This window comes from Taeniopygia guttata, chromosome 4 (genome assembly GCF_048771995.1).
Source record: "Taeniopygia guttata chromosome 4, bTaeGut7.mat, whole genome shotgun sequence".
Taxonomy (NCBI): Eukaryota; Metazoa; Chordata; class Aves; order Passeriformes; family Estrildidae; genus Taeniopygia; species Taeniopygia guttata.
This window is the reverse complement of record NC_133028.1, coordinates 62209477-62232278: the sequence shown is the minus strand read 5'-3', so window position 1 is coordinate 62232278 and position 22802 is coordinate 62209477. Positions and strand designations below refer to the sequence as shown.

General features: G+C 40.4%; 1 protein-coding gene and 1 long non-coding RNA gene across 3 annotated transcripts; both read left to right on the top strand.

Annotated features, from left to right (window-relative positions):
- The first annotated feature begins 456 nt into the window (after positions 1–456).
- On the top strand, positions 457–7573 carry LOC115495065 (uncharacterized). Its single transcript, XR_004367780.3, has 3 exons — positions 457–718; positions 3772–3895; positions 6988–7573. It is a non-coding gene; the product is annotated as an uncharacterized lncRNA (long non-coding RNA).
- A 2481-nt stretch (positions 7574–10054) lies between these two features.
- On the top strand, positions 10055–22183 carry ZNF330 (zinc finger protein 330). Of its 2 annotated transcripts, XM_030271907.4 has the most exons (10): positions 10056–10213; positions 12710–12839; positions 13103–13122; positions 13248–13318; positions 14862–14941; positions 16431–16557; positions 17296–17400; positions 19899–19945; positions 21015–21132; positions 21471–22183. In XM_030271907.4, the coding sequence occupies exons 2-10, from the start codon at positions 12720–12722 to the stop codon at positions 21746–21748; spliced, it is 966 nt and encodes a 321-aa protein (XP_030127767.1). In that variant the 5' UTR covers positions 10056–10213; positions 12710–12719; the 3' UTR covers positions 21749–22183. The 2 variants fall into 2 exon arrangements, with proteins under 2 accessions (XP_030127768.1, XP_030127767.1); XM_030271908.4 differs by lacking the exon at positions 17296–17400 and having other exon boundaries at positions 10055–10213.
- The last annotated feature ends 619 nt before the right edge of the window (positions 22184–22802 follow it).

Below are 22802 nucleotides of genomic sequence, written 5' to 3'. Positions count from 1 at the left end.
TACCTTCAATCCCCAACTCACTGATGGATGAATGCTGCAGTCAACACTCAATAGATCCATCAGTTACTGCAGAGGCACTTGTTGAGCTGGAAAGCATCCCATGAGCGGGGATATGTGCACAGGACTCTGAACGCATAATTTCCACCTTTCACACAAGTGATCCCGTTTAGGCTTCTGATTAATAAAGATCTTATTTAGAGGTCTTCCGTTGATCTTTCTGGGAACTTTAAATGACCCAGGAGAAACTGCTGGGATGCTGAATTTACTTTAGCCCCTAAAACCTCATGAATAAACTCAGCAAGGAATGTTTTTTGACAATCCAGTTATTTGATAGCCTTGATTAAACCTTTTTAGAATGACTGGAGGCTCTGAATGTTATTTATTCATATTTGAGCAGAGAAACAGTCACTCATGCATAGAAATCCGCAGTGACTCATGGAGTGATGTGCTTCCTTATGCACAGCAAACCTCAGTCAGTCACACAGTGACACACTCCTGCCCAGATATACTTGGCAACATGCACAGCGACAGCCTGGCCTGGAGCACTGATTTTAGAAATCCTCGCAGGCTCCCACAAGGGCGTCTTCTCCCCTGAAGCTGAAAACAAAACTCCCCAGTGACTCCAATCCATGGTGCCAAAAGAGGTTCGGCCACTTCCTCCTCTGATATGAGACTTTTCTCATCACTGTGGCATTTCCCTGGTGAGGATACCCCTAAGGTCAGTAATGCATTTAATTTTAATATTTTAATATCTGAGTGGCAAAGAGCTGCTGTTCTGCATTTTGGGTTTTATTTTGTTTGGCTTTATAAGGAAATTTTACATTAAACAAACATTACATGACAGTAAAGGGGATGAGATGGCTCAGGGGATCAGTACTGGCTGTGAAGCCTTTCATTTATAGGCCAGTGCCCCAGTTCATTCTAGACTATTTTAGCTGAATTTAACATAGGAAAACAGTGAGCTCATTTATAAGGTCTGAGCTCTCTGAAACAAATTATATTTAAAATTAACTGACCAGTGACAAAAACACCACTATGCAAATAAACATCACCAAGCAGCCACTTGCAAAAAACAAATGCAAGAAACATTTTACTTCTGCTGGGTAATGATGCAAATGAAACTGCTCTGGAAACATACTGGCTGCCAGGGGCATCCCATCCATCTTCTAGCCCAAATCTGTTACACAACTAGCTTTTGTAGGATGCCTGGGAGGTCTTCAAGCTCAGAGTAGGTCAGACCAAGAGAAGCAGGCAGTGACCAAAAGTTATTCCCTTCTAACTTCACTGATCATCATGCAAATTGCAAATTCATAGCCTTGAGGCCCTTGCAGACATATATTTAACTTCATATAAAATACATAGCAACATCCTAGGTGCAGATGGCAACAGTCTGTCCAGAGACATGACACCAACAAGAAACATAGTAAAACAAATAAACAACTCTTCAAACACCTTGATACTTCCAGGACCCATCAGACACACACTCAATGCAGAGATTACAGAACTCTATCTTGTCAAAAGGAGATATAACCTAGTACAATAAGCAAAGAAACCAACTCACAGCCCAGAATGCTGTTTTCAGAGACTGCTTGCTTTTGTCTTGCTTTTTGTCTTGTCAACAGTGTTGCAGTTTTCACTAGTGTTTTAAATAATATGTAAATACAATTAAATAATTGGAGCAAACCCTTCAATTCCCCCTCATAATCCATCAAAAAGGTTTTTGCTCAGCTTTTTAGCAGCACTATGCTTCAAATACCTATTATAAAAATTGAAATGTATTTCACAATACATCACCAGTGGATAATCTTTAGCTCAGAATAGGACTACAGATTCATTATTCCACATTAAATATAAATAGGGAGTTTAGTGAACATGGTGAGCACATGACTATTTAGAATGACATTTCAAAAAGTCTAAATGTACAGGTATTTGAGAAGCAAAAGAACTGTTACTACAACTTTGGACTAGAAATGAAATCTAATAAAACACAAATGAGAATGAATAGAAACTATTTTCAGAATATCAACTAACAGTAGTGGAGCATAAACAAATGGGTTTTCTAAATCAATCAAAATACTGAGGACTGATATCCATGCCTAGAAATGGTTCTAAGTGTCATTTTTCATAGTGCCATAAGCATCTGATTTGACACTCAATTACCTGCATTCAAACATCTTATTTATAATACAGGTATTACATCACCTACACTGCGAAATTCAATATAAGATGAATTGCTGTATGATGCTATGCTACACAGGGTGCAATCCTGTTCTTTGTCCACAGTGCTTATCAAAAACACGATGAGGGCAGGTAAGATGGGAGCTTGTTAATTTTTTGAAAGAGATTGTAAGAGAGATCTCCCTACAATGTCAGGGAAGTGAACACTTGATGCAAAAATTCTCTTTCAGTCCTCTGAATCAACAGCTAAGCCACCCATGTTGTATGCCATAAGACAAATTATCTGTCCTTCATATTTCATTAGCTGAATAAATTCAGTATTTAATTCAGACAGTGCTCAGTGCCACTGATATAAATGTCATCTAAATGGAGCTGTAATTAGACAGGAGAACCATTCAGTTCATATTTGCATAAGATTTCTACAAATGAATTCTACGAAATAAGGAAAAGCCATAATTAGAGAAAAATTGCTATCTGGATAAGAAGTGACACCAAAGAGGAACATGTCACACACTTCGATAACAGAAGAAAAACATGGAACAGCTGAAATGTTGAATTTGTTAGAACAGCTATTTCAGAAAAATATGGCAAACAAATATTCTACCTTGCCTAGGACACAGTCCAACTGCCTTTGAAATCAGTAGGATCCTCCTATTCAGTATCTTTGCAGGTAAGGTTGTTAATCCTGGGAAAAGTGTAGAGCAGTTGTGCAATCCTTATCCATGGGAACTTTCAAGTTTCAGCTAGACAAGGCCTTGACCAGCCTTATTTGATGTAGAAACTTTCATCAGGAGACTTGTATAGGTGACTCTAGAGGCCCCCTCCTATCTAATTAATTGTGTTATTTTAATAATATCCATTCTAAATACAAGAGAGCTTCTTGAACTCAGTGCTTGGGAGTCTAGCACAGATTTTCCATTGCTTAACCACTCTCGCTTCAAAGAATTTTTTTCTGTATATCAGTTGTAATTCCTCTTGCTGCAGCTTGTGACTGTTGCCTGCCATGCTGTCACGGGGTACCCTTGAGAAGAGCCTAGCTCTGCCTTCTCTATAAATTTCCTTTAGGTCCTCAAAGACAGCAATTAGACCTTCTCAGCCTTCCCTTCTCCGGATTAAACTGTGTCAGCTCTCTTCATACATCACAAAACTACCTCCCCTGAACCTTGACATTCTCCCACTGTTCTCTCTCTCTCTCTCTCCCCCCATGTGGCCCCAGACTGTAAAATTTTGTACTGGTTTGCTCTTGTGCCAGAATAGGCATTTTTCTCACCCCTCTAACTCAGCACAGACATAGTGGCAATAGAAACCCCATTCTCCCATTCCAACCTTTCATTTTGACAGACACAGCACATTCTTTTGGCCTCGTCCTATGGGTCTGGCTTCTCAGTTTCCTGATCACCTTGGTAGTCTCCTGATCACATATGTGAATTGCTCTCAGATCCTGTGACCAATTAAAACATTCACATTTTTCATTCTCCTCTGCCACATCCACCTGACAAGCCTCCAGCACTGAGAGAGAAATTCTTGTCATCAGTCATCCTCTGTCTGACCTTGATTTTTTTTCTTTTTACCTTTTTCATTTCTGTCACACAGTTGCTGCCATTTATCAGGCATCTCCCTCCTCTTCTTCACAAATAATACCTTTCAGTGTCACCTATGCAACAAATATATCACTGCGTGCCAGCCTTTTGATGGGATCAGAGGAAAGTGAAACAAGGTAATTTATGATATTGTAATCTCATAATGGAAAAACAATACTAATAACTTGCCAGCAGACAACACGTTTTTTCTCCGTAACAAAAAATTATAGCTTCCTCCTTATGTTACAAAATGAGTCACTGATTAGTCTTGCACTATCCCCTCACCTCAGCAATCTTAATTAATATATGGTAATTAACATATGATGGCACATTAACTGTGCACATAAATCCCAGTAGTAGCTTTACTGTATATCTTTCATCTCAAAAAACAAAATAAAAAGCTCCAATAAGATACCATGATAAAAATGCTGTTTAGTATTTTGTTGAAGTCATGGAAGAAATGTGAAAAAATGCAACTTGAATATCATAGGAAAGATTAATAGATTTTAATAAATAAGTTGACAAATGAGTGAGCTCCCTGAATCTAAACTCTAATCACTTAACAGCAAAATTTCTCTTTTTGTTTTATCTCTTATCTTTTTTCTTTTCCCTTTTGATACAGACCACAAACATTGACCAGACAAAATAACCATCTAGAAATTTCTTGGGAAATTACTTTCAAGGGAAAAGATTAATGACTGCAAGCATCAGTTATAATAGCAGGGGGAAAAGATACACAGAAAAAATCTCTACAACTTCTAATTCTAGGAGGCTTGTTTTTAAATATTATATTTGAATATGCCAATTCAGTAGATGTCACTAAAGTTTTTTGCCGTAAGTTATTTTCTTTGTTTCCCATTTCTTTATATAGTTAGATCAGCAAATATAAATGTCTTCAGACAAAATTATCTTACATCAAACAAATATTGACATGACTTTTAAGGTCCATTGCTGCAAGGTCACAATTTAAAAACAAATTAAAGTTGATGTATGCCATTTCAAAGGTCATTTAGAAAGGTGTATGCTGCACCTATTTTACAATGCAATCCCCAGGGAGGTGAACATACTGAATGCTGCAAGTAGACATGGCAATAATGAAGATAATTATGGTAATAGGTGGGTAGGCAATAGAGGTTTAAATAGATCAGAACAAGCATATTATTTAGAGAAAAAAGAAATTTCTGTTCATTCAATTAGTAGTAATTGACAACAACTCAGGTCAGTATTTATTTCAAGTTGAGAGATGTTATGCTTTCTTGTATCTTTAAGGGGACTGAGATATCACAGCAAAAGGCAGTAAAAATATTTCATTGTCATACAGCACAGTCCAGTGTTACTGCATATGAAGGTCTAATCAGAATATTGCCATTCTGATAGGGCTGTGCACACACCTAATTTCCTGATTTTCCTTTCTGATCTCTGTAATTTTCAGTAGAGGCATGAAACCTTTATTATTACATGAGTAACTTAAGGAATAAGTAAATGTCCATTCCTGAAATGTGCTCTCACAGCAAAGGAAGAATTTTTATGAGATGAGCAGAGGGGGAAGTGGGCAGAACAGCCCTGAAGATGGTCAGTGTCCATGTGAGCTGGTACATGGTGCTGCAATGGCACTACTCAGCTTTGACCATGGAAAAAGCAAGCCCACCTTCCCTCAGACAACTGTCTGCAACACCCTTTTGCTGAATTATTCCCATTTGAAATGTGAGTTTATTGCCTTAAAAATATGTATCTGACCAGCAATCAGTATGTAATCCAGAGTGCCACGGCTCTGACTTGCCACATGACTCTGAGAGATGAACAAAAAAGAGAGTGAGGTGGAAAGATGCTGCTAAAAATTTCTTAGTTCTGTATCACAGTGTTGTGGTTTGACACGGAAGTGAATTTTCTCAGGAAGAAGAGGGTCAAACCAATCAGTGGTCATGTTTGGATTTTGGCACCTGGAGTGACCACTGAAGGCTGGACATGCCTCTGAGAACACAGGGGGTTAAAAGCAAGAACTCCCAGGAGAACTCACTCTCTTTGGTTCTGGACATCAGAGGGCACAGACCTTTCCTGCCCAGCCACTGGCTGGATGGGGCAGGGGAAGCCAAGCAGCCTGGGGAGGTAGGCCAGGGTGTGAAGGGTCTGGAACTGAGTCAGCTCCTAGGGACGGAAAGGTGGAGGAAGGATGAGATGTCTTTGTTGCCCCCTGTCGGAACTCAAAATGTCCCTCAGACATTTTTTGGATGTTCTGGGTCCAGGTCGGAAGCATTTGAGACCCTGTCAGGCAGCTGGAAACAGCTGTGATTTTGGATTTCAACCATGGAATGACTTACCAACCTTGCAGGGAGAACAAGAAGTAACAAAAGTTTAGATATTATAGTAGAAGTAGTCACAAAGTAAAGGGAAGAACTTTTGAGTGCTGTACAGGGGGGTTTTAGGTGTTGTACAGGGGGGGTTTCGGTTTTTTACATGGGGGTCAGAAATTTTAAGATGGAGGGATCTGGGCCTGTCCTGTCCTCCCTCCTTCTTCCTTACCTCCATGTTCTTGGTGATGTTGGCACTCACGGATTGGTTTGGAGTAGAAAGTCACCATTTAATATAGGTAATAGGCATTGGGGGAAAACTATAAACATTTAACATGTAATGTACCATATAAAAGATAGCACCAGCCCTGGGCGGGGAGAGAGAAGAAGAAGATGAGAGACAGAAAGGATGTCAGGGTGTGTGTGTGTGCCTTTGCCTGAGCTGCTGAGCAAACGGCAGCAGCTCAGGAAGAAAATCTTTTCGATAACTTGCAATAAACTGCCTTGAGACGGGATGACTGAAGACTTCTGAGCCTTTTTTTGAAAGCATGGGTTGGAGGAGAGATCTTTCCACCACACGGGGCCACCCAACTACTTGGGGGTGAGCTCTGGTGCCCCCCCTACCCCCACCCCCACACCCAGAGGGAAAGAGACAGAGAGCCTGAAGGCACCTGGAAATTTGCTGGCAGAGGAGAAGGAGAAGGTGCCCAGCCATGGGAGTTGGAGTCTGATCCAAGAGTAAAGCCATCCGGGGAGTCCAGGACTTTTAACCCTTTCCTGGGAAATGAAAGCTTTATGAAATATTACTCCTCCTCGATTTGAAAGAGAAGAGAGACAGTCTGGGACCTGAGATGTTAGGAAAATAATCCTTGGTGGGTGGAGTGGCTTTTGGCAGGACTCTTCTTGTTAGCCATAGACTGAACCAATTTCTCCTGCAATAGAGACTGCATTTTTAGCGGGATGCAATAGTGAGCCAAGAGACCTGCTTCAGCAACTACCAGTACAGGAATAGAGTGAATAGAGGAAGCTGAGGAGGGTGTGGTGATGCCTTCTGTCTTCAAGAAGAAGATCTCTCTTTTTACCCTTGGCCCCAGGGGAGGAGGAAAATGGAGGGGACTGTGGTCCCAAAATTAGAAACTGAACTATTGTTTCTTTTGGTCCTTGGCAAAGCATCCTTAAAGGAGCCCTATGAGCAGTCTGTCCATGCATGGTGGTGAGAGCACTGTGACATGGAAATGAGAGTGTCACGCTAGCAGATTTTATACAGGCAGTGCCATGTGTAACGTAGAAACACAAGAGGTGGCAATTGTGTTTCCTTGGAGGTCTATGGTGCAAGAGAGACTCCTCTCTCCCTTGATGGACTGAGTATTGATTATCTGAAGGGTGATGACTTGATTGAGGGTCCAAGTTTTGTCTCATTGTGGTTTTTGGGGTGAGGGGAGGAGGAATGTTTTGGAAGGTTTTCATTCTGGATTTAGTGTGTGTCTTTTATCATAATAGTAGTTTAATAAAGTTCTTTTTCCTTTATTTCTAAGCTGGGCCTTCTCTGCTCTGTTCCTGATTGCATCTCACAGCACTTATGTGGAAAGGTGTATTTTCATGGGACACTGGCATTGCATAAGTGCCAAACCATGACACATGGACATCCATTTATTTTTGAGAGATTCCGATTCATTAGCATCCTCTGGCCCTATAGGTAAAACTAACTTTATGAGATGCGTGATGACACGGTGGAGTGGAACAGAAGAGAAAACCAGTGCAGCCACTGCAGGGTTATGCCTTTACAGAAGCTCTGCTGTCATTGCATCATTTAGCTTACAGAAGTGGCTTTCACTTTTCTCTCTAGTGGCCTCTGCAGGTAGCTCAGCTGAGGGTTAAGACAGTCACCAGTGTGCTGACATGTGCTGTCTTGAAAGACAAATACATTTTCCAGGCAGTGTAGGGTGGCCCTTGCCTGTTATCTTGGCAGGCCAAGTGAAGACGTGACAGTTCTGACCCTCTGTCAGGTAATATTGAATGATAACCGTTCAGAGACACACTCAACTGTCCTTCCACTGCTTTTCAAACAAAGTAACTGAAAACACCTCTAAAAACGAGGCTGACTCTCATTACTTTCTGCATTTTCCTTGAAACAAGTCTGCAACAACTCCCCAGAGACTAGTCCAGTACTAATAGAAGTTCTGTGAGCTCTAAAATGGCTATTCTCATCTATTTTTTTTTTAAATTCACTTGTATTACAGCCCTAGGCCACTCTATTGGTTCAGAAAATGAGTGAAGTGACAAACTCCTGCCATCTAGAGGGTGGTTGCTGAAACATATTTGAGGCAGACAACGTTTCACAGGGTAAAATAAAACTAAGATAAAAATCTTAGTGTCTACGAATGTTCTTGGTCTTTTTCTAGATTTCTCCTTCTTTTTCATTTGTGAGTTTATGTAAAAATGCCTAGTCACATCTGTACATGTATAATAGTCCTTTTTTCAACAGCTACATTCATTCATGAGAGCAGATTAGCTGACTAGGATAATGATTATAAAATAGATTAAAAGTTTCTGTTTATACTCTTTTCCAACACTATAACATTTATCCTAATTGAGTTCTTGAATTCATGGCTGCCTAAAACAGACTACAATGGTCACAAGCAGAATACAAGAATATTGGTGATTAATGACATTCATTAAGAAAAGTGAGACTTGCACAAAAACGCTTCTAACAAATTACTTTTCCACACACTTTCTCATGAAGAAGAAGCATCCAGTTTAGTGACCACCACGAATTTTTTTTGTTGCTAAACAATAATGCTGTTTCGTGCGCATCCCACTAACCTACTGTGAAGACCATATCTTGAAGGAAAAGCATGACAAGCAAACAAATTGTTGTGGGAGAATCAACAGTGGACTCACAAAAGTTAGAAGTGTCTTCCTGGAAAGGCAATGATGGCCCATGAAAATCTCTGTCTCTCATTAAGTGAAAATGACATTCCATAACCAGAAGCCAATTTTCAGGATGAATTATATGACCAAGTACAATGTGAAGTAACACAACCACCTGACTCGAGGGCATCAGTGATCAAAGCACATGAAGCAATGCCCTAGATCTTACTTATATGAAATATGTATCAAACCCTTTCTAGGCAAAACACCATCAAACACACTAGAATGCCACGCATGCACTCATCTTCCATTAAATATCTATGCAATATGTGATGGATAAATGTCTGGTTTGTTCACTGAGCACAGTCATAGTGGAGCGTGAGAATCGTGGGCGAGGCTTGCTTGACATGCTTGACGGAATGGCGGGAAAGTTGTGGCTTTAGAACAATAGGTATGCGTGCTTGCTTAATGGTATCTAAGTTCCAGGAAGAAGTCAAGAACTCACCAAATAAGGAGAGGTCATGAAGAGGATAAAGGAGGAAGACTACCAGCCTTCATCCAGAGGCAGAAGAAGACCCCCTAGCAACAGGGAGCAGAAGCACAGGGTACATCTGGAAGGTCACATCAACAAGAAATGATACATTATAAAGAAGGACCGAGATAAGGAACTGGTGTGAGCCATTGGTGGAGCAACTCCCCAGCCACCCACCGCTGCATTTTCCCGTATTTGCTTGCTTGCTAAATTAATAAAATTCTCTTTACAAAATGACACAAATTGGTCTCGTGTCATAATTTATTACACAATACATCTTCTAATGATTTTCACAAAGGGGTTTTTAGGCAATATCCATGCGCGACAGTGACTTGCATAACCTCAGGGGAGACAGAGCTATGTGCAGGGTTTTTTTTATAGCACAATTTCCCTTTTTCAGCTACATTGTATCCCTACCATTTAGATTAACCAATACTTCATTTTAAAAACAGCTTAAGCCAGAGATGAAAGATTTCAGAGACAAATTTTCAGGTGCCCATTAAAACCACGACATAGTTGTAATTACCATGCCCAAAATTAGGTCTTTTGACAAGTGGGAGCTGAGGTGCGATTGCCTCGAAAGCGAGCAAGATTTGAGGCTGAGCCATGCGAAGAGATGGAGAAGCCATTCCTTCCCTGCTGCCCCTCGTGAGGGGAGAGGGGCAGAATGTGGCTCAGAACGTCCCCGCCGGGCGGCGCGGGCCGGGCGGGCAGCGCACCGCGGCGCACCGCCACTTCCGGCTTCCCGCGGCCGCCCGAGCCAGGTTGGCGCGGGGGATGGGGAATGGGGGACGGGAAAACGGGGGAATGGGGGAACGGGGGAACGGGGGGCGGGCCTGGAGCGCTGAAGGGGCGATGGTGCCTTAAAGGGGCCTAGCTAGAGGCGCTGAGGGTCTCGGTTCCGGGCCCTTGCGGCTTCCGTGCCCGAGCAAGCGGAGCGGTGTCCGGCTCGAGTGCCGGGAGCGCGGAGCGTGGCGATCCAGGGCGGCAGCGAGATGCGGCGGGTTCGGGGGACCCGAGTGCTGCACATGAGGGAAAGCGCTAAACGCTGCACGCCGGCGGTGTGGTGCACACGCTGAAAGCAGCCCTGCTAATACAGTTTTTTTGTTTATTTTTTTTTTAAACTGTAATTTTGTATGAGTGGTTAAACGGATTTTGAATACCTATAAGAGTGGAAGCTGTTTGATGGTCAAGCACAAGAAGCCTTGAAATACGGAAAGCCTCTTCTGGGTGTTGGTATTTGCGGTCTGACAAGGGCAGCTCCACAGCTCCCTGCTCCCCAGTGAAGAGCCCGTTCCAGCTATTTACCCTGTCTGTGACATGCCTCTTGTCACCAGATAACGAGGCAAGGCACTGTCCTGCTCAGCACAGAAGATCCAGGAACATGCTGGTGCAGTCAGGGTGTTTCTTTGGGACCTCACCAAGGACAAGAAGCCGTGACTTCAGCAGAAGTTAAATGGCGGCCATTGTTAATGCTCCTCAGGGCACAGCCACCAGCTGAAATCCACCAGCATTCCTTGGAGGTGTGATGGGAAATCTGTGGTCTTTGCCCCCTGGTTGCCTTAACAAATAATGCAGCAGGAGAGCAACAGGAGGTGAAAATTTACAGTGGAACACGTTGCTGGGGACCCAATACTCACATGACACATTTTTGGGGTTTTCCTTTGAACAGTTCACCTCATTCCCACATAGCCTTCTGATATCTGAGTTCTGCTCCTTGTGCCACAGCATCAGCCATTGAGCTGGAGAGCCACACTCACTCCCACAGCTGCTGCTGTGACCCAGGCACAGCATTTCACTCCTGAGGAGGAATGGAGAAACAGCCTTTGTGCAGAATGCTCCCCATGCAGGAGCTCCAGTGCTCTGTAGGGCAGCACAGTTATACCCTCTGGGGCTGACGGGGGAACCAGGCATGGACCTACAACCTCTTATTTTAGGTTCTTCAGACGCACTTTTCTCTCCCACACACCCCTCAGGGGTGTGGACTGCAGATAGAATCCACAGTATCTTTCCTGTCTGAGCATTTGGTAACAGTTTGCCAAAAGTGGAGGTAGAACACTCTGCAGAGGCATTTGAATACTAAAAGAGGTGATGTTCTGCTTTGAAAGGAATTGAAGGTAGACAGGGTTTATGCTGTCATAATTTCTGGAATCGTAACATTGTTAATCTCTAGTCCAAAAATTACAAAGATGGTAAATTTCTTTAAAAATTTGAGCCCAAGACAAAGACAACAAACAACTTAAATGAAAGCTCAGAGGAAAAGAGTGATAAGAATATTGATCTATAGGATGTTATTATTGGATGATGTTTGAAAGCATGGATTCACTCAGCAACTTTGCTAAAGAGACTTGACATTGCAGTTCTGTTGTTACTTAGTTCAGTGCGACTTTCTGAAAACTGCCATCTAAAATTTCTCATAGTCTGTGCTCTCAGGAGGCGATGGGGCAGTGGTTTTCATGAAAACAGTTTGTCATTTTGGTGCTTTCTGTTATGAGGGAATGTTAAGAAGTCAAAGTATAAATACTAACCATTAGATTCTGTTGTTAAATCAGCATTTGAATGGTTTGAAAATTAGTGTGGAGCCTGATATTGGACACCCAGTGTCAGAAATGTCACACTCTAGAATCACAGTTGCCAGCAGACAGCACAGCACTATCATTTTGACTGCAAAATATGACACTAATACAATTTAAACATGGTACAAAATGCAACAGGGCAAGAAAACAGATTTATGTGTGCTGTCAAAAGCAAATTTTAGTATCTGGTCAGGACAATATATTTCTGTGTTCACTTATTCCTTGGTTTATAAGATCTTTTGAATGAAGATACTACTTTTTTCTTCCAAGTTGGAGCTGCTAGAATTGACTGCCTGTTGATGCTGCAACTGTCCTTACAGTTGCTTATTAAACAGGCAAGGCAAACCAATACTAGAGGTCCATCCTGAATAAACCTACAGATAGTAATGGTTTCATTTTTTTGGGGGCAAAACACTTCAAAGAGAGTTAAGCACAAAATTCAGGACAGCAAATTTTTCCAGATCACAAGATTCCTTATGGTTCATCACATGTCTCTTCCTTGTGGATTGTCCCCTTATTCTGCATTTCAAAAGAAACTTTCAGACAAGGAAATGAATGGAGAGGAAGCACAGTTAATGCAGGAACTGTAAGATCCAGGTTTAGCGCTGGATATGTCATGTGTGTCCATGTATATACTTACATAGTTTTATGTGCATTCATTCTGTACCTACTTTCCCCCCACAGATTGTGAAACATGCCTAAAAAAAAGACTGGTGCTCGTAAGAAAGCTGAGAACCGTCGGGAACGTGAGAAGCAGATAAGGGCTTCACGAGCCAACATAGACTTGGCCAAACACCCTTGTAATGCTTCAATGGTAAATTAACCTAAAGCATTCTGTATTAAAATACATAATTTTTAATTACATAAAACCAATGATAATACCTTGAATGCATTTAATGCCACTAGAATACCATTCTTCCTACTATCCTTCCTTTATATTTAAGGTTATCTTTGCACCAGACAGAATATTGATTAAAAGGTTTGGATCGCAATTGTAACTCCCTGTGGAGGTCTGTAAATTTTGTATATTTTACCTAGAATGAAAATAATTACTAGCGTTTTATTTCTTCTCTTTAGGAATGTGATAAGTGCCAAAGGTAAGAATTTTTACCCTTCTAAACCTAATAGTTTAGCATTTATTTCAGACATTTTACAGGTTTTTTTAATGCTTTCTTTTAAAGCTTAATACTTTATTTTTGTTTTTTCACCTCCATGTGCCTAGACGACAGAAGAATAGAGCTTTTTGTTACTTCTGTAATTCTGTTCAGAAATTGCCCATTTGTGCACAATGTGGTGAGTAGAAATAATGACTGAAAACATGCTGTCCTCAGTCCTGTTTGTGATGTTAAGCTCTCAGTATCTGTGTTACAGTAGCTTTATCTTAAAGTACCTCAGTGATGTAGAGCAGGTTCTTTTGAATCTGCTATGAATATCCTCCTTGAGAAGTGATCTTCTTTGATCAGTATATATGCCTCTAACCCCCAGAGGTTTGCAAGCCTGGATCATGGCTCATCTTCTTTGGAAAAATTTGTCTCACTTCCTTTTAGGTTTCAGAAATCTGACTGTTTTTGTAGGTTGACCATGTGGAGCATTGTTTCATAATAGCAGCAAACCTAAAAAGTCTCTGACTGCTAGCAAGGCACCAATAAATACTGCTTTTTAGGGATTATATAATTTCTGATCAATTCAATGTCAATTTAAAGCAACAATATATTATTCACCTTGCATGGGGTTGTAATGTAATACACAACTCTTACTATTTATGTGGGCTTGAGGGCTGATGCTTTGAAATTAGAAGAAAAGGACTCCTAGTGACAGAACTGCTCTGAATCAGGCTAAAAAGCCCTTTGTTTTTAAACAGCTGCTTGCTTGCAGGAGATGTTGATATTCATTTCATACTGGGGTGAATGTTCTACTGTTTCAACACATCATTGCAGATTTTCAATTTGTCATTAAGCAATTTAGCTGTTTTGGGATTTGACTCTCAGAGCTGCTGACTTGCAGCTTTCAGTGCCTTTGTTGTGACCCACAGATACTGAGCGTTTCTGGAAGCCAGGCTGTTAGTGTGCAGTGGCAGTATGTCACCCTTCATAAGTCTCCTTTCTGTCACCATGCAGTGAAGTACTAAAAACAAGGTCTCTGTGTGTTGCATTTATCTTAATCTGGAGTATGTTTCTTGAGGAAAAACATATCTTAATCTGGAGTAGGTTTCTAGAGGAAAAACATTTCTATCAGCAACCATATTACTATATTGAGACCCAGGGTTTTCCAAGTGAAGACCATTAGAGCTGTTTGATGCTTAATCAAGCGTTGGGGACTATAAACCAACATCTTTGTTAGAGGAGCACGTGAGGGATGGGAGTATGGTGGCTCTGTTCCAGTGCTCCATGCCCAGTAGTGCCCCCACCACCTCTCACTGCCCAGCTCAGCTGCTTTTATGGTGGGACAGAACTAGCTGCAGTTTTAAACATAACTCTTTAAGGTTTCATTGCTGGACGTTGACTGTGGTTTTGTTCTTTGTTTTGACATTCGAATTTTTTGCTGGTGTCTCAAAACACAGAGCAAGAGCAATGCATTGTCTTATTATCTCAGTACAGGGGCAAGAGATGTGACTGAAAACAGACAATAAGTAATATAACCTAAGAGAGGTGTGAAGGTGGGTTGCAGAATGCAGCAATAATGCAAACATCTTTGTGTTATTTTTACCTAGATTTATGGTTAAGCACAGGCATTTAGTTGAAGTGCTGTTCTTACATAAACATGCATTCTAATTTTTTAAAAAAAATTTATTTTTACATAGTTTTCTTATGGTTGCTTGCCTTTTTATTTTAAACAGGAAAAACCAAATGCATGATGAAGTCTTCTGACTGTGTTATAAAACATGCTGGTGTGTACAGTACTGGACTAGCTATGGTGGTATGTATACAAAATTACAGCCTTTTTTGCACTATGAGGATATTCTGTGCAAATCTTCCTGGAAAAATGATAAAACAGATTTATGGAATGATAGCATGTACAATGCCAAGTTCGTTTTTTTCCTCGCTTTTCTGTAATAAACTGATTTTTCCCTTATACTGAAACCCCCAAATTTTTAAGTTTTAGATTCAGTTCCTGCATTTGCAGCACATGTTGGACACTAATGGATCTATGTTGGTGGCAGGCCCAAAGCACATGAAGAGCACTGGACCCTTACATGCACCACAATTCCCAGCCTTCATTAAAATGTAGGGTTATTCTGCAGAAACCTGCAGAGTTTTGTCACTGTTGTCTTAGTACTGCAGAGATCATCAATAACACAGAGAGGGATCTATTCCACTAGAGGGGAATTTTAATGAACAAAACCCCTCTTTTGGGCTCTTAATTAGAGATAATCATAGCTCCAGGCTTTTGAAGTTTTGTTCTTAGAAGAACAAGTTAGTGTCTGCATTCTGGAAAGCAAGGTGTTACCTGTCACAGACGATTTAATTACTCTGAATTAAATGGCCTAAACCTCTATCCTGTTGCTGCCTGCAGCTGGCTGTCAGCTGTTCTCAGTAACACAGCCAGCCTTTCCATGCTGGTGTTCCTGAACTTACCCATGCACTTACTTATGCAGGAGTGAACACATCAACAGTTAAATTTGGATTCATCATTGTTTTCTTAGCTTTGTGTGCGTGTAATGCACATAATGGATGTAATGCATGTAATTAGTTACCTATGGGCTGAGAGGGCTTCTTAAATGCTACACTTAAGGATAGCTGAAGTGGAGATCTTATAATTTAATAAAAATAAAAGTTAAAGAGTCTAACTTACTTCTAACAAGTTATTTGTTCTTTGCTCTCTGCTCTAATATAGCAGAGTTTAAATCCAAGTGAGTGATTTCAGCTATGGGCTGAGAGGGCTTCTTAAATGCTACACTTAAGGATAGCTGAAGTGGAGATCTTATAATTTAATAAAAATAAAAGTTAAAGAGTCTAACTTACTTCTAACGAGTTATTTGTTCTTTGCTCTCTGCTCTAATATAGCAGAGTTTAAATCCAAGTGAGTGATTTCAGCTCTAATAGTCTAGAGGCATTTTTCAGGTCTTTGAAATTTCATTTTTGCAAGAACATTGTTATCATTTATGGATCCCAGGTTTCAACTGGAGGACACTATTTTCCATGTGCAAAGTGTGTGATAAGAAATGTAAAAACAAGGATTGACATAGGTAACAATACATTGCATCATACATAATCCTGCAAAAAATGAAATAAACAAACATGAACTGTGCAGCAGCTTGGTTGGAACACAGGTTTGGTTCAATACTCTCACTCAGCCAAAGCGAGCCCATTGAGAGAATGGATACTAGGATACATTGAGGATTATGGGATAAGTGTCTCTGTTGGTATTGCAGAAGTCCTTAAATGATATCTTGCTGTGATTGCAGGGTGCAATCTGTGATTTCTGTGAAGCCTGGGTGTGTCACGGGAGGAAGTGTCTCAGCACCCACGCGTGTATGTGCCCTCTGGCAGACGCGGAGTGCGTTGAGTGTGAAAGAAGTGTCTGGGACCATGGTAGGTTGCTCACATTTAAAAATAAGAAAATATAAATTACACTTCTTTCCTTGCATTGCTTAAGTTAGTGCACCTATATTCTTAACATAGCCTTTTTAGTCTTAACTATATTAGTCCTTGCAGTATGTTTGTTCAAAGCAAGGATTCTCCCCATTTTAAAAATAGTCATTTTACAGTGGGGAAAGTAAATGACCTGCTCAAGAACATGCAGTGCTCAATTCAGGGATGATTATGTAATCTAAATTATAATGGTTCTATCAGCTTAATTATTCACATAATTAAGTACTCAAATTGCCAACACAGTTTTATGCCATTCTTACTCCATTCTTCTACACTAGCACAGGTATTTGGATTCCCGGTTGCTTAGGAAACCATACTGACATCCCTTTGTCAAATCTTTTAAAGTGTTTATTTCAAGTGTGTATCAGAGCTGAGCAGAGAAGACTGGATGAGACTGTGATCTGATTTAAGAAAAACAGTTGATGCTACAGTCAAATTAAAATGAAGAAAAGTACTAGAAGTAATACTTGCTTTATAGTTGTGCTGTCTTACAGTGTAGGACAGGAGGTATTTTCAGTGTAAAAATGGATGGCAGTGTCTAATTTAGGGCCTTAAAGCATTTGTGACAGAAGGGAGAACTGGTCTTTAGTCAAAACTAACTACCACCTAAATTGTTTGCAGAGCAGGACTTGATGCCTGTGCCCATTGTTGATTATTTTCCCTTGATAAATCTTTCAGGAGGCAGAATATTTGCCTGTTCTTTTTGCCATGATTTCCTCTGTGAAGATGATCAGTTTGAACATCAAGCCAGCTGCCAAGTTCTGGAAGCAGAGACATTTAAATGTAAGTTAGCTATTCATAATCCCTTTCACCACAGCCAAGCACATTATCTACTTGTTTTCTCTGTGCTCCAGAATACTCTCCATCACCTTCCCCAAGTAGATTTTGCCACTGCTGGAGGGAAGGGCCTGTTTCCTATGTACTGGCTTTTGGTATCCAGTTATCCAGACTAGAACTTTTTTCTCTTTCATGGACCTTCCTCCATGCCAGAACATACCTGGCAGTTGTTTTCCTGCCAGGCTCTTAACAGGCCTCTCTCATGGGAAGCTGCCCTTGCAGGAGCCAGCATTCTCCAAAGTTGGAGTGTTGGCAGTAGCAGGACTGCAGCAAAACAACTGGAACTTCTTATGCTGCTTTATCATTCCACAAAGCTCTGCAGGCAGAAGGAGCTGTCTTCCACTCTTCTGACCCAATGATGAGCTAGTTCTAGATACCTATTCCTCCCGGAAGACAGTTGCCCTCAACAATGCTACCTGTCTTAGTCTGGCTAAACTTTCCCACGTTGCTGTGAAAGGCCTGTGTGCTGGTGAAAAGTTAGTAGCTGCTCAAGTCCTGAGGAAGGCTGTGACTCAGCAGTCATCATCTGACTCAGTGAGACAGGGTGAGCGCAGAAAGAAGTGACAAAGATAGTCCAGAGCATGATTTCAGTATTCATTTCCTCACTGACCAGTGGACTGGTCAGTGTTAGTAGCGTATCAAATGTTGATCCATGATCACTCTTTCTGAGTAAAGAAAAGGTAGCTGAACACTTTATGTCCTTTTGACCTTTGATTAATTGTTGGACAAAACTGAAACTGCTGTTTGTAAGAGGATATGATGGCCATGCCCAACATTAGTTACTCATTACTCATCTCTTGCTGAAACAGGGTATCTTCAAGGAAAGTTAAAAAAAGAACAACAATAAAACAAAACAAGCCAAGACTATGCGTATTTGAAATAACTAAATTTTTCTAGCAGCATTTCTTGCCTACCTACTATTAAATATGATTTGGTTTATCACAAGACAAGCATCCTTCCCAAAACGTGCATGCATGTATCTTGACTATTGCAACATTTTCAATTCTTACTGTAGAAATTGCAGGTGCTCTTTATCATAAGGCTGTTTTCCTTTGAACTGACTAATCTGTAGTTCTAATTGATTTCTCCTGGTCCAGAATATTTGTGATTTCAAAATTTTAATCATTGTCTTTAGACATCTCTTATCTTCTTTTCATCTTCCATACTTTTCTTCCTAGCCAGCTATTTTTCAAGCCTTGCTTAGCTTCTCTTGATGTATTCTGCCAGAATTCCCTTGATGTATTCTTCCTGCATAGCAATATTGAGGCAGCAACAGCTGTTCCACAAGAATGTTTTTTCAATGATTGTTGGAAGCTCTCAACTCACAGATGAGGTATCACACCCTAAATAGAGAGAGAGTTTTTTGAGGATTTTCACTCTGTTTGGTGTTTTGTGGCACAGAGCAGACTTGGTAGAGGAGATTTTTGTCAGTGAGGTAAAAAGATTATAACATGTTTTCTGCACTTTTACTGAATACATGGCCTTCAAATGTGGTCATTCAATTGTAGTATAAATCCATTTTAGCTGTGAAACAGGTGCTGTTACTTTCTATCACTATCTGAGAGAAGATTTTTGAAGAGTAGGTATTCAAAAAATGATGAATATATATGCATCAGCATTTCCAGTTCCATCTTTAAACATACCATAGCTCTAAATCCCACATCTGTCCTGCTCATGTGGAGAACACATGATATTTATTACTTCAGATTGAAAAACTGCTGTCACAGCGGTTAGACAAGGAGGAAAGCAGTGAGTACTTGCACAGAAACTGGTAAAGTACGTGTTACTGCTTCTTGAGGAGTAACTGTTCACCAAACTTTTGCCAGTTGCTGCCAGTTCCTGAGTGTTTGCCTTTAGTGTACTCTTTCTAGTGGAATAATACAAACAACTTGAAGCTCAAGAGAAGTTAAATTTTTGGCACTGATTCTGGTCTTTATAGCTTGTGTGCGAGCTCCAGTTCTTTAACACAGATAGACTCTCTTAAGAAGTTTTGTGCAGTCAAGTACATTTCCAGACGATATGACAGAAAATACAGGCTGTCAACTTTTCTAGGTTTGGAAGTTTGCAAGCTTGAAGTGTTCTTACATTTCTAGCGCTCCTTCTTTTGAATGCTGTGAGAAAAGGGAAAGCAAGATGAAACCTTAATAACAAATTGGTTCTGAAACTTCAGGTTTTAAAAGTTTAGAAGCTCAAGATATAGTTAAACATTTTTTCCCTTCTTGAAATTTAACTTTTTGTGTCCAAGTGAGGTTTAGAGTTAAAAAAATCTAATAAAATGGTACTGTGGGGTAAAATGACTGATTCACATTGCCAGAGTGCAGTTATGCAGGGAATTAAAAATAAATGCCTCAATTATGGTATTGCATACTTTTACAAGGTTTTAAAAACATGACAGGTCTGCAGTTTCCAAGTATTGAATTTGTCATACTGCTTTTCTCCAACAGGTGTCTCCTGTAACAGGCTGGGGCAGCATTCCTGCCTGCGGTGCAAGGTAAAGACTAAAGACAGTTGTGAGGAGCTGATTTTAGAGTCATTATCCTTGGCCTCCAAGACCGGTATCAGGCCTTGCCACATCTTGTCTCCCTGATTAAAAGGAAATTCATACTTTTGTATTAGTTTCTGTAGCCTGGGGTCAGACTTGTGGGGGACAAAAGGTCTTATCTGTGCTTGCCTGTTAACTACAAGACAGTGTGAGGTGATCTTTGCCCAGCTCTCTTAACTTAGTTTAAGTTGGGCCTGCAATGTGTTGGTGCTTTAAAAAACAAGACAACAAAATAAATCCTTAGTCGTGAACAGAATCCAAGGCTTTGGAATATACTTTGATCCAGTGTGGAACTCCAACAATTTGAAAAGTTGTCCTTTTAAACAGTCAAGTGATTATCTGACTAAAAATCACTGCATCCAAAGGAATCATCTCCACAGCTCATCCAGTTTTCCATATGAGCAGGCTGATTTGTTGACATTGGGCTTATGTTTTTACACACTCAGAAGTAATTTTGTGTAAAAAGATCCACCTGCTTCATCATCAGCATTGCCCAGATTTCTCCAGGTGCTCTTACTCTTCTTACCTTCCATATGTTTTCCCTGCACGCTCCCAATGGCATCGATGGCCTATTCAAAATAGTTCCTTTTTCCAGGTATTTTCACTGTACCCTGGTGCTCAGTGTGTGAACTTTCCATCTCTTAATTCTTTCCTGCAGGCTCCTGCATAGTTTTGTTCTTGCATACATCTCATTATGTTTATTTAAGCTTGTCGACATGAATCCAAGTTTGCCAGGCTCCTTGTGGGCAGCACTGCAATCCAGCCCTGGATTCTGTTACTTTCTCTGCATGTTTATTGGCACTTTTATTCAGCCTCTTCCCCAGAAACCCTGGAACCACACTGAACACAGAGGGTTCCTCTGTGCACAGACCTCATGTCCACTGCAAGAGAGACCTCATTAAATTTTAATCCCAGCCAGAAAACCCTGCTGCTGTTAGACACATTTTTGCTTGCTTGTTGAAGAATGTGCTTCTATGATTAAAACATTTGGCCTTTGTATTCTCCCTTCAACACACAGGCTTGTTTTTGTGACGATCATGTGCGAAGTAAGGTTTTCAAGCAGGAAAAAGGGAAAAAGCCTCCTTGCCCTAAATGTGGCCATGAAACTCAGCAGACAAAGGATCTGAGCATGTCAAGTAAGCCAGTTTCTCTAGCTAACAAGCCATACAAGTGTGATTAGTGATTAATTTTTACCTAGGAGCACTGAGTAAAGTCTGGTTACGTTCAATTGTTTTGCACCGTTTTGCTTCATTTGATTTGAGAAAAACTTTGTGTTTCTGAGTTCTGGAATTGAGTAGTCTTATTCTTAACAATTAAATCTTTCCAAGAAAGTGAAAGCTTTTGTTTAGTTTGAGATTTTAGTTGTGGAAAAATGAAAAATAATTGCCATTTAAACCACTCTTCAAGTAGTGAAAAAAAGATAGAAATGAAATGTTGGATTGGTGGGAACATGATGATTTTTCTTTGCCTGCAGCACGTTCTTTGAAGTTTGGCCGACAGACTGGAGGGGAAGATGCAGATGGAGCTTCTGGTTATGATGCCTACTGGAAAAACCTCTCCTCCAGCAAGACTGGGGATGCAGGTGACCATGAGGATGAATATGATGAGTATGAAGCAGAAGATGATGATGAAGATGACAATGATGAGCGAGGGAAGGATTCAGATTCTGAGGTCACAGATGTATTCAGCAATTTGAATTTAGGAAGGACCTATGCTAGTGGGTATGCACATTATGAGGAATCAGAAGATTAAGCTTAGTATGCTGGCTTTGGAAGGAGCCAAGCAGTGCTTCACTGAGTTGTGTATATGCCAGTAGGATAGCTCCATCAGGTACTTATGTATCAGAGTTAGAGTGTGGACTTCTCCAGTAATTCCAAGCAACATTTCTCCTGTAGATGAACTGACATTGGGTTTGGGACTGGGGAAGAAAATCAGGATATTTTTATTCCCCTAAACAACAGGATGGTTTTGTCTTTGAGTTACTGAGTATAATGGTTCAATACCATTTTCTCCTATCAACACAGGAATGGGGGAAAGCTGTAGCTGTTGCTTTCATTTACCCATCAGAAACTAAGTTATTTTTTACAATAATTTTGTTAACTGATTTCATACATTAATGCAGTGATGGGTTGGTGACTGCATTTTTTGTTTTTGGTCTGCACAATAAAAGTCAACTTCATTCTCTAATGAATTGTCATAAATATTGATCTCCCTTGAATAGCTGGAAAGCAGGTTGTATACAAAGTGTAAATTGACATTGAAATTACTACCTTGTTTATGTCAGTATTGCAAATCAGTGTAGTTCTCTGTGTATTTGCTCATCACCTTTCAGTATTTTTATTATTAGATATTAATTGGTGGGTCTATATAGAGTCACTTTAAGAGCACCCCAGATAATCAAAACTTTTATGGAAATAAAATATTGGTATCCTCTCTACCACAAAAATCTGTAAGGCAGGTTGCCATTAGATGAAAAGGAGAGTAATTTCTTCTGTATCTAGCCTTCAACTTTTTTCCTTGCATATGATGCCAAAAACATTAGATAGGAAACAACGCTGTGTATGAGCTGAGAAGGTGAGAAAACATGGGGTGTTCAAAAATGCTGGGTCCAAATACTGTTCTGTGCAAGCCTGCCAGTAAAAGGCAAGTGATGAGCACTTCTGAGCTGAGAAGGTGACACCTGCTGAAGTGTTTGCAGTGGTTCTGATTTGAAAGTGAACATGTTAATTACCCATCTACAGATCTAAGTGATGGCATTTATTTTCCCTGTGTAGGGGAATGTTTTACAGCAGACAGATCATGAGAC

Excerpts from the sequence above, each read along its gene's own strand:
- ZNF330 (XM_030271907.4), top strand. The coding sequence starts at position 12,720 with ATGCCTAAAAAAAAGACTGGTGCTCGTAAGAAAGCTGAGAACCGTCGG. Across the intron at positions 12,840-13,102 it reads ACCCTTGTAATGCTTCAATG|GAATGTGATAAGTGCCAAAG; the intron begins GTAAATTAACCT and ends TCTTCTCTTTAG. Across the intron at positions 13,123-13,247 it reads GAATGTGATAAGTGCCAAAG|ACGACAGAAGAATAGAGCTT; the intron begins GTAAGAATTTTT and ends CCATGTGCCTAG.